The 10,748-nt window shown below is 45.7% G+C and overlaps 2 protein-coding genes across 13 annotated transcripts in view; both read right to left on the bottom strand.

Moving 5' to 3' along the window:
• Window positions 1–1,973: 1,973 nt before the first annotated feature.
• On the bottom strand, window positions 1,974–10,676 carry LOC133227847 (protein bicaudal D homolog 1-like). Of its 2 annotated transcripts, none has more exons than XM_061382870.1 (2): window positions 10,431–10,676; window positions 1,974–2,174 (listed from the first exon to the last, which is right to left on the bottom strand). In XM_061382870.1, the coding sequence occupies exons 1-2, from the start codon at window positions 10,674–10,676 to the stop codon at window positions 2,004–2,006; spliced, it is 417 nt and encodes a 138-aa protein (XP_061238854.1). In that variant the 3' UTR covers window positions 1,974–2,003. The 2 variants fall into 2 exon arrangements, with proteins under 2 accessions (XP_061238854.1, XP_061238864.1); XM_061382880.1 differs by having other exon boundaries at window positions 10,448–10,676.
• The window catches only part of CREB1 (cAMP responsive element binding protein 1), a 73,417-nt gene continuing 73,116 nt past the window's right edge, over window positions 10,448–10,748 (bottom strand). For all 11 annotated transcript variants that reach the window (XM_061382762.1, XM_061382778.1, XM_061382729.1 and 8 more), the window contains one exon: window positions 10,448–10,746. The gene's annotated coding sequence lies outside the window, so the exon portion shown is untranslated. The remainder of the gene's footprint in view (window positions 10,747–10,748) is intronic.

Genomic DNA, 10,748 nt, shown 5'->3' with positions numbered 1-10,748 from the left:
TTGCGGATGAGGAAAATTCACAAAATGCTAATTCATGAGTCAAGGTCCTACAGTTAGGAAAGGATATGACCAGCAGTAAGGTCCAGGCTTTGACTCTAAGCCTGTTTTCTTAATTTTTCACTCTAAAGATACTCAGTGCTGCTGCTGCTGCTGCTAAGTTGCTTCAGTCGTGTCCAACTCTGTGCGACCCCATAGATGGCAGCCCACCAGGCTCTGCCGTCCCTGGGATTCTCCAGGCAAGAACAATACCATGCATTAAAGTGTTCAATGAGCTCTTCCATACAGCATCCCTCTTGGTGCCTGTAGCAATCCTGTGAGATGGGTATTATTATTAACCCCATCTACAGATGAGGAAACTGAAGCTCAAGGTGCGGTAGTAACTTGCCCAAGGTCGTGAGATTCAGGACCAGTGGAAGTGGGATTCAAGTCCGCATCCTGCAGTCCCAGTCCCCAACTCTTCCACTGCTTGGCCGAGCTGCTGAGCAGACCACTGTTTGTGCAGAAGTGGTGATTTTGAATACACTGAACCCTGAAATTGCAGTAAAGAGGCTAAGTAGGCAAGAGCATAAGAAGAAAGGCCAGCATTCTGAGAAGCTGCAGAGGCCTGGAGGACCCTGGTGGCAGAAGGGCTACACCAGAGACAGGTGCCCTGATGTCCTAGAGGAAAGAACCTTTTAAGGTTCAGAGAACCAATGTCCAGAGAAGGCTGGTGCCAGGACAGAGCCAAGACCTGGCGCTGGCCAGAGGCACTCTGAGAGAACAGAACATGCCAGTTGGGCGCCGAGAAGAGTAGGCAGGTTACAGGCAGAGGCAAGCCTGTAGCACTCTTAAAATCCTGAATTTTTAGATAATAGGGGACTCTTAGACTTGTTTGATGGAGAAGGCAATGGCATCCCATTCCAGTACTCTTGCCTGGAAAATCCCATGGATGGAGGAGCCTGGTAGACTTCAATCCATGGGGTCGCTGAGAGTTGGACACGACTGAGCGACTTCACTTTCACTTTCCACTTTCATGCATTGGAGAAGGAAATGGCAACCCACTCCAGTGTTCTTGCCTGGAGAATCCCAGGGATGGGGGAGCCTGGTGGGCTGCCGTCTATGGGGTCGCACAGGGTCGGACACGACTGAAGCGACTTAGCAGCAGCAGCAGCAGCAGACCTGTTTGAAGGCAAAAAGGAGAAGCCATTGGTGGAAAAAGGTGGGGAGCAATCCTCTCCAGTTCTGGAGAGAAGACAGAAGACTTAGGGTTGTGTGAGGTGGGGGTGGGGGTGCCTTTTCATCCTAGAATGGACAAGAAAGATGCAACCAGAGATCACACTTCTGTTTTGTCAACATATTTATCACGGTGGGAGGGGAGGCTTCCCAGGTGGTGCTAGTTGGTAAAGAACCTGCATGCCAATGCAGGAGATGTAAGAAACATGGGTTCGATCCCTGAGTTGGGAAAACCCCTGGAGAAGGGCATGGCAACCCACTCCAGTATTCCTGCCTGGAGAATCCTATGGACAGAGGAGCCTGGCGGACTACAGTCCATGGGGTCACAAAGGGTTGGACACGACTGAATCGACTTAGCACGCACGTGTGGACTCCAGTCATCTGCTGACAGTGAGTGTAGAGAGGAGATTTTTTTGTCTTTCAAACACAAGTCCATCTATTAGGATCATATTTTTGTTTGGAAAATACAATAGCAAGTTATTATACAGGTGAAAGTTGCTCAGTAGTGTCTGACTCGTTGTGACCCCATGGACTATACAGTCTATGGAATTCTCTAGGCCAGAATACTGGAGTGGGTAGCTGTTCCCATCTCCAGGGGATCTTCCCAACTCAGGGATCGAACCCAGGTCTCCCACATTGCAGGCGGATTCTTTACCAGCTGAGCCAAAAGTGAAGCCCTATCACACACATGAGGACCTTATAGAATGTTCATTTTCTGTTTATGTTACTTCCTAAAAAAACACATCAGAAAATACAATAGCTAAAGCAAAAAAGGGAGCTTTATTATCAGGTTACACTGGCGTCCTGTAGACCCTGGGAGCCCAGCTGCAGCAGGACCTGGAGGACCATCTGGAGGCCTGGCTTCTCCACACACAGCACACCGGGTGGCCCTGATGGGCATGGCTTTTTCTCCTTTGTTCAAGGAACCAGCCCAGACTGAAAATATCAGGATTGTTTTTCTTCTGCAGGGGACACAAAAGGGAAAAAGCAGCCCAAACTCATTTAAGCTAACTAGGGAATTTAACAGCTCAAATAACCCAGCACTTCTGGCCCACTGGATCCAGGTGGTCATTTGGCACCTCAGGAGGCACTTCTCCTTCCACAGGCACCTGCAGGGGCTCCAGTCGCTCCTGGTTCAGTCCTCTTGGGACCAGATGACTAACAGGACTCGGATTTCTCGTCCTCCTCAACCCTCTGGTTCTCTGAGAGTCCCAGCAAGTCTCACGATTGGCCACAGGAAAGCCCAGCTTTGGTCACATGCCTACTTCTGACCCACCAGATAGAAGGAAATACTCTTTGGCCAGGCTGGGGCCATGTGTCTGGTCCTGGAGTCAAGGCTGAGGTTAGTCCCATCCCAAACATAGACGAGTAAGAGCAAATGCTACATGAAGTTCACTGTTTGCTGGGCATGGTTTTAAGTACTTTAGATAACTCATTTGAACCTCACCTTGCGTGCTAAAATAGTTTCAGTCATGTCTGACTCTTGCGACCCTGTGCACTGTAGCTTGCGAGGCTCCTCTGTCCATGGGGATTTTCCAGGCAAGAATACTGAGTGGGTTGCCGTGCCCTCCTCAAGGGGATCTTGCCGACCCAGGGATTAAACCTGCGTCTTTTATGTCTCCTGCATTGGCAGGCAGGTTCTTTACCGCTAGCATCACCTGGAAGCCCTTGTTTAGTAGTTTAATCAGCACATTACCCCCTCTTTATACTGGGGAACAGAGTGAACAGTTTATAGCTGGGGAACAGAGTGAGGCACAGGTGAACGCATCCTAGCTAAGGTCTCACAACTAATTGAAACTAAGTTGCAGAGCTGGGATAGGACCCAGATTCTCAGGCCCCAGGGCTCTTGACCATTAGCAAAAGGGGACTGCTACCAACCAAACAAGAAATAAATATTGAATTAATAAAGATAATAACAAGAGATGTTCAGTAGCCACCCTGAATTCTCGATCTGCAGAGGGAATTATCTGCCCAGCCCAGGCTGGGTATCCACCTTGGTCCGGGGCAGGATCACATTGTACCAGGGTGGCTGCATCTGCTGTGACCTTGTATATGGGCCAGTTCCAGAAAACAGGAGGGATAAAAGAACAAACTCCCTTCTACCATTATTCTCTAGTGAGGAGTCATAAGACTGGGGAAAGGCAGTTTTAGTCACAGGAATAAAAACAAAAAGCTATAAATTAAAAGGCCCTGGGTATACTTATTTATATTCTACCTTACCCTAAATCCTGCTCTCCACAAGGGGTGAGTGGGTATGAGGGTCCAATAGACTAAAGGTACACGGGGAACCACGGACCTGGAGGAGACGACCAAGCATGGTCCCTTTGTTTGGGTCCAGGAGATGACCAGGGAATGAAGCCCAGCCACCTTGCTATGAGCAAAAAGCACATAGATTTAGAGACTGTTATATTATGAACAAGCTGCACTTTGGAATTATAAATAATCTAGAAAGTGAATCTACCTTTCTGCACATCTCCCACAAGACTGTCCCAAGTAGGAAAATGGTCTTCAAGCCTTAGAATCACAGTTGGATAAAGGCAGTCAGTTGTCTCAGTTGATGCTGATGCTAACAAGGGAGAGTGGGAGGTATGTGAGTGCTCAGTCGTGTCTGACTCTTTGTGACCCCATGGACTGTAGCCCACAGGGTTCCTCTGTCCATGGAATTTTCCAGGCAAGAACACTAGCGTGGGTTGCGATTTCCTCCTCCAGGAGATAGAACCCAGGTCTCCTGCATGAGCAGGTGAGTTCTTTACTATTGTGCCACCTGGGAAGCCCCATGTAGAGCTCCCAAAAAGGATCACCTTTACTGAAATTGAGCCACCCACACTATAAGCTTCTCCCTGTTTTGAAATTTCCCTTTTTCACACTTGTGTTCTGGCAGCTTCTGCTGCATTATGCTGTAATAACAATCCTCAGTCTCAATGGTGAGCTCAATAAAGGTTTATTTCTCACTCATGGTTCACAAATTACACAGGTTGGCTGGGGCTCTGCTCCACCGGGGGATGGGGTTAGGAAGCGCCCCCATCTGGGGTCTGCAGGTCTTTAGCAAAGGGAAAAGGAGCAGTGACAGGGCTCCAGATAGGGGCGGTCCCTAACCCCATCCCCAGGTGGAGCAAAGGCAATACCAGGGAGGAAAAAAACTGTCTTTTCAACAAATGGTGCTGGAACAACTAGACATCCACATGGAAAAAATAATTCTAGATACAGTCTTACAGCTTTCATAAGAATTAACTTGATATGGATCACAGACTTAGATTAAAATGCAAATCTATAAAACTCCTAGAAGATAAAACAGGAGAAAGCCTAGACGACCTTGAGCATAGTGATGATGTTTTAGGTATAATACCAAAGGCATGATCCATGAAAGAAATAACTGATAAGCCTAACTTGCATTAAAATTAAACATTTCTGTTCTGCAAACGAAACTCAAGAGAATAAAAAGACAAGCCACAGACTGGAAGAATATTTCCAAAAGACACATCTAATAAAGGAGTATTATCCAAAATACACAAAGAACTCTTAAAATCTAACTATAAGAAATCAGATTTTAAAAAGGTCCAAACAACAGGTGTGTGAAAAGGTGCTCAGCATCATTAATCACCACAGAAATGCAAATCAAAGCCACAGTGAGATATTTGTTGAATGCCTATTATCAAAAAGGTAAGAGATTACAAGTGTTGGTGAGAATGTGGAGAGAAGAAAACCCTTGTGCACTGTGGGTGGGAATGTAAATTGCTACACTCACTATGGAAAACAGTATGGAGTTTCCTCAAAAACTTAAAAATAGAACAGAATTACCATAAAATCTACCTAGGGGACTTCCCAGGTGGCGCTAGTGGTAAAGAACCTGCCTGCCAATGCAGGAGACACAAGAGACGTGGGTTTGATCCCTGGGTCGGGAAGATCCCCTGAAGGAGGGCATGGCAATCCACTCCAGTATTTTTGCCTGAGAAATTCCATGGACAGAGGAGCCTAGAGGGCTACAGTCCATGGAGTCACAAAAAATCAGACATGACTGAAGCAACTTAAGATACCAGATCTTAAAAGTTCTCATCACAAGGAGAAAAACTATAACTATGTGAGGCTATATATCATCACACTAAACTTACTGTGGTGATCATTTTGCAATATTTACATGTATCATGTTATTATGTTGTATACTGTAAACTAATACAAAGTTATATGTCAATCATATCTCAATAAAACTGGGGGAAAAAAAGATGCTCCATGTCACATGTAATTAGGGAATTGCAAATTAAAACAGCAATGAGAGGCCACTACAAGCCCATTAGAATGGCCGACATCCAGACACTGACAACATCAAATGCTGGTAAGGATGTGAAGCAACAGGAACTCTCATTCATTTCTGATGGGATTGCAAAATCATACAGTCACTTTGGAAAGCAGTTTGGCAGTTTCTTATAAAACAAAACATACTCTTCCATGTGACTCAGAAGTGAAGCTCCTTGGTCTCTACCCAAAGGAGGTGGAAACTTATGACCATAGAGAAGCCTGCACAGGAATGTTTATAGCAGCTTTATTCATAACTGCCAAAACCTGGAAGCAATCAGGCTGTCTTTTAGTGGGTAAATGGACAAACTGTACTATATCCATACAATGGAATGTGTGTCATTCAGCACTTCAAAGAAATAAACTACCAAACAATGAAAAGACATGAAGGAACCTTAAATGCACACTAAGCAAAGGGCTACATACTGTATGATTCTAACTATATGACGTCCTGGAAAATGCAAAACTTTTTGGAGTTAAAAAAAAAAATCAGTGGTTGCCAAAGGTTATGGATGGATACGTAGAAGACAGAGGATTTTTAGGAAGTGCAACTACTCTATGTGACACTATAATGGTGGGTACATATCTTCATTTGTCCAAGTTCATAAAATGTACAACACCAACATGCTATGCAGATCAGTGGAGAAATAACTCCAGAAAGAAGGGAGAGACAGAGCCAAAGCAAAAACAGCACCTAGTTGTGGATGTGACTGGTGAAGGAAGCAAAGTATGATGCTATAAAGAGCAATATTGCATAGGATTCTGGAATGCTAGGTCCATGAATCAAGGCAAATGGAAGTGGTCAAACTGGAGATGGTAAGAGTGAACGTTGATGTTTTAGGAATCAGCGAACTAAAATGGACAGGAATGGGTGAATTTAACTCAGATGAACATTATATCTACTACTGTGGGCAAGAATCCCTTAGAAGAAATGGAGTAGCCATCATAGTCAACAAAAGAGTCTGAAATGCAGTACTTGGATGCAATCTCAAAAACAACAGAATGATTTCTGTTCGTTTCCAAGGCAAATCATTCAGTATTATGGCAATCCAAGTCTAGGCCCTGATCAGTAATGCTGAAGAAGCTGAAGTTGAATGGTTCTATGAAGACCTATAAGATCTTTTAGAACTAATACTCAAAAAAAGATGTCCTTTTCATTATAGGGGACTGGAATACAAAAGTAGGAAGTCAAGAACACCTAGAGTAACAGGCAAATTTGGCCTTGGAGTACAGAATGAAGCAGGGCAAAGGCTAATAGAGTTTTGCCAAGAGAACACACTGGTCATAGCAAACACCCTCTTCCAACAACACAAGAGAAGAGTCTACACATGGACATCACCAGATAGTCAACACCGAAATCAGATTGATCATATTCTTTGCAGTCAAAGATGGAGAAGCTCTATACAGTCAGCAAAAATAAGACTGGGAGCTGACCATGGCTCAGATCATGAACTCCTTATTGCCAAATTCAGACTGAAATTGAAGAAAGTAGGGCAAACCACTAGACCATTCAGGTATGACTTAAATCAAATCCCTTACGATTTGAGTGGAAGTGAGAAATAGATTTAAGGGACTAGATCTGATAGACAGAGTGCCTGATGAACTATGGATGGAGGTTCATGACATTGTACAGGAGACAGGGATCAAGACCATCCCCAAGAAAAAGAAATGCAAACAAGCAAAATGGCTGTCTGAGGAGGCCTTACAAATAGCTGTGAAATGAAGAGAAGCAGAAAGCAAAGGAGAAAAGGAAAGATATACCCATTTGAATGCAGAGTTCTAAAAGATAGCAAGGAGAGATAAGAAAGCCTTCCTCAGTGATCAGTGCAAAGAAACAGAGGAAAACAATAGAATGGGAAAGACTAGAGATCTCTTCAAGAAAATTAGAGATACCAAGGGAACATTTCATACAAAGATGGGCTTAATAAAGGACAGAATTGGTATGGACTTAATAGAAGCAGAAGATATTAAGAAGAGATGGCAAGAATACACAGAAGAACTGTACAAAAAAGATCTTCACGACCCAGATAATCATGATGGTGTGATAACTCACCTAGAGCCAGACATCCTGGAATGTGAAGTCAAGTGGGCCTTAGGAAGCATCATTACAAACAAAGCTAGTGGAGGTGATGGAATTCCAGCTGAGCTATTTCAAATCCTAAAAGATGCTGTACTCAATATGCCAGCACATTTGGAAAACCCAGCCACAGGACTGGAAAAGGTCGGTTTTCATTCTAATCCCAATGAAAGGCAATGCCAAAGAATGCTCAAACTACCGCACAATTGCACCCATCTCACATGCTAGTAAAGTAATGCTCAAAATTCTCCAAGCCAGGCTTCAACAATGCGTGAACCATGAACTTTCAGATGTTCAAGCTGGTTTTAGAAAAGGCAGAGGAACCAGAGATCAAATTGCCAACAACCGCTGGATCATTGAAAAAGCAAGAGAGTTCCAGAAAAAAACATCTATTTCTGCTTTATGGACTATGCCAAAGCCTTGACTGTGTGGATCACAATGAACTGTGGAAAATTCTAGAAGAGATGGGAGTACCAGATCACCTGACCTGCCTCTTGAGAAATCTGTAGGCAGGTCAGGAAGCAACAGTTAGAACTGGACATGGAACAACAGACTGGTTCCAAATGAGGACAGGAATACATCAAGGATGTATATTGTCACCCTGCTTATTTAACTTCTATGCAGAGTACATCATGAGAAAACGCTGGGCTGATGAAGCACAAGCTGGAATCAAGATTGCTGGGAGAAATATCAATAACCTCAGATATGCAGATGACACCACCCTTATGGCAGAAAGTGAAGAAGAACTAAAGAGTCTCTTGATGAAAGTGAAAGAGGAGAGTGAAAAAGTTGGCTTAAAACTCAACATTCAGAAAACAAAGATCATGGCATCAGTCCCATCACTTCATTGCAAATAGATGGGGAAACAGTGTCAGACTTTATTTTTGGGGCTCCGAAATCACTGCAGATGGTGATTGCAGCCATGCAATTAAAAGATGCTTACTCTTTGGAAGAAAAGTTATGACCTAGACACCACATTAAAAAGTAGAGACATTACTCTGCCAACAAAGGTCCATCTAGTTAAGGCTATTGTTTTTCTAGTAGTCAAGTATGGATGTGAGAGTTTTACTAAAAAGAAAGCTGAGCGCCAAACAATTGGTGCTTTTGAATTGCAGTATTGGAGAAGACTCTTGAGAGTCCCTTGGACTGCAAGGAGATCCAACCAGTCCATCCTAAAGGAAATCAATCCTGAATATTCATTGGACGGACTGATGTTGAAGCTGAAACTCCAATACTTTGGCCACCTGATGTGAAGAGCTGACTCATTTGAAAAGACCCTGATGCTGGGAAAGATTGAGGGCAGGAGGAGAAGGGGACGACAGAGGATGAGATGGTTGGATGGCATCACCGACTCAATGGACATGAGTTTGAGTAAACTCCAGGAGTTGGTGATGGACAGGAAGGCCTGGCATGTTGCAGTCCATGGGGTCGCAAAGAGTCAGACACGACTGAGCAACAAAACTGAACTGAACTGATACCAACAGTGAAGTCTAATGTGTAAACTCTGGTCTTGGGGTGATAATGATGTGTTACCGTAGGTTCATCAGTTGTAATAAATGCACCATTCTGGTGGGAGATGATAAACGGGGAGGCTAGGCACCGGGCAGGGAGTGTTTGGGGAATCGTTGCACTTTCTTGCCAGTTTTATGCCACTAACATAAAAAAGTTAATGATGAATAACTGAGCAAAGCAAAGAAAGGAAGGAAAAATGGAAAAGATTTTCACTGGTGGCTTTCAAAGTTCTTCAAGTCACTTTTGCAGCCGAGGGTCCCAGCTTTCTAAGGAAATCTGGACAGAGAGCAGAGCACGCCCCCTGCGGGATGCGAGAGGAATAGGAAGCGGGGACGCGGGGGTCGTGGGGAGGGGCATGGTCCAGTCTGCCGGCCGGAATCACCCGGGAAGCTCTGAAAAATAGGATTGCTCTGGCCCCACCGCTAACCAGCTGAGACTTTGCAGTGACAGCATCCAGCTCTGCAGGGTTGAAAAGCGCTCCAGTTTATTCCAAAGTGCAGGCGGAGCTGAGACTCGCTGCGAGAGAGCGGCGGCGGGTGGGTTGCAGGGTCTGGGGGTCAAGATCCAAGAGGAAAAAGAAACCTTCCAGGGAAAAGGAGGGTAGCCCTCATCTCGTCATTTTTGCCCCCCTCCCTCCAACCCCCAGCGCAGTCACATTCCTGGATGCTCTCTCCAACCGCGTCCCTCCCATGGGCCTGCGGCCAGACACCACACTCTGAGCAGTTTCGTCTCGAGAACGGGTGCCCCCAGGGCAGGTGCGCTGACCTTTTGGCCGGGGGAGGAAGGAGACAGGATCCCGGCTGACCGCGCTAGCAACAACCCCGCGTTTTCCACTCCGCAGCCACGGAGCGCGCGAATTCACTAATTCGGACTTCACTTTGGTGAGATGGTGAATGGGTGATGGGTGGTGGATGGGTGACCACGTATTCTTAGGGGCGAATTTTCTCCTACACCCGCTACTGACCCGCAAGCGCACAAATTTTAAAACCACACACACACAAAAGCGCGAGCGCGAGAACTAGCACAGAGACTGGCAGGTGGACCCACCGCCTGTCCAGCGCCAGGCGGGTGGCTTCGCGGTCCCCGGCCGCGGTGGCACCCAGGCCCTCCGCGCCCCCGCATCACCAGCGGTGTATATCCAGTAGTGTAGTAGTGTTAGTTGGTCAGTCATGTCCGACTCTTTGTGACCCCATGGACTATAGCCCGCCAGGCTCCTCTGTCCATGGAATTCTCCAGGCAAGAATACTGGAGTGGGTTGGCATTTCCTTCTCCCATTCTGATGGTAGTGGACACTGAAAACATTTAGGCATAAACTAAAGTGTTGGCTAGCATAGCTCACCAGTAGAATGAGATCACCTGTTTGTTGGCTTTCAGCACCGCCCTCAGTGTGGCGGATCTGCTCCCGTTTGGTGCTCAGTAGCGACTTGAGGATCTTTTTCATTAGGGCTTCCTTGTCTTTATCGACCACGGGGGCCAGCTCCCGTGCTGCAGCTCCTTGACGAGACAGCTCCAAGGACCGGTCCACGGCTTTCTGCAGATGTTTGATTTGGTCCCGGATTATGGCATTAAGGTTGTAGATATTCATTGGTTCTTTGCGAATGTCACTTGTATCTAATACTGGAGATGACGGTGGGGCAGTAATAACAGAGGGTATCCT

This window comes from Bos javanicus, chromosome 2 (assembly GCF_032452875.1).
Source record: "Bos javanicus breed banteng chromosome 2, ARS-OSU_banteng_1.0, whole genome shotgun sequence".
NCBI lineage: Eukaryota > Metazoa > Chordata > Mammalia > Artiodactyla > Bovidae > Bos > Bos javanicus.
The sequence above is the reverse complement of the archived record's forward strand: the minus strand, read 5'-3'. Positions and strand labels throughout refer to the sequence as shown.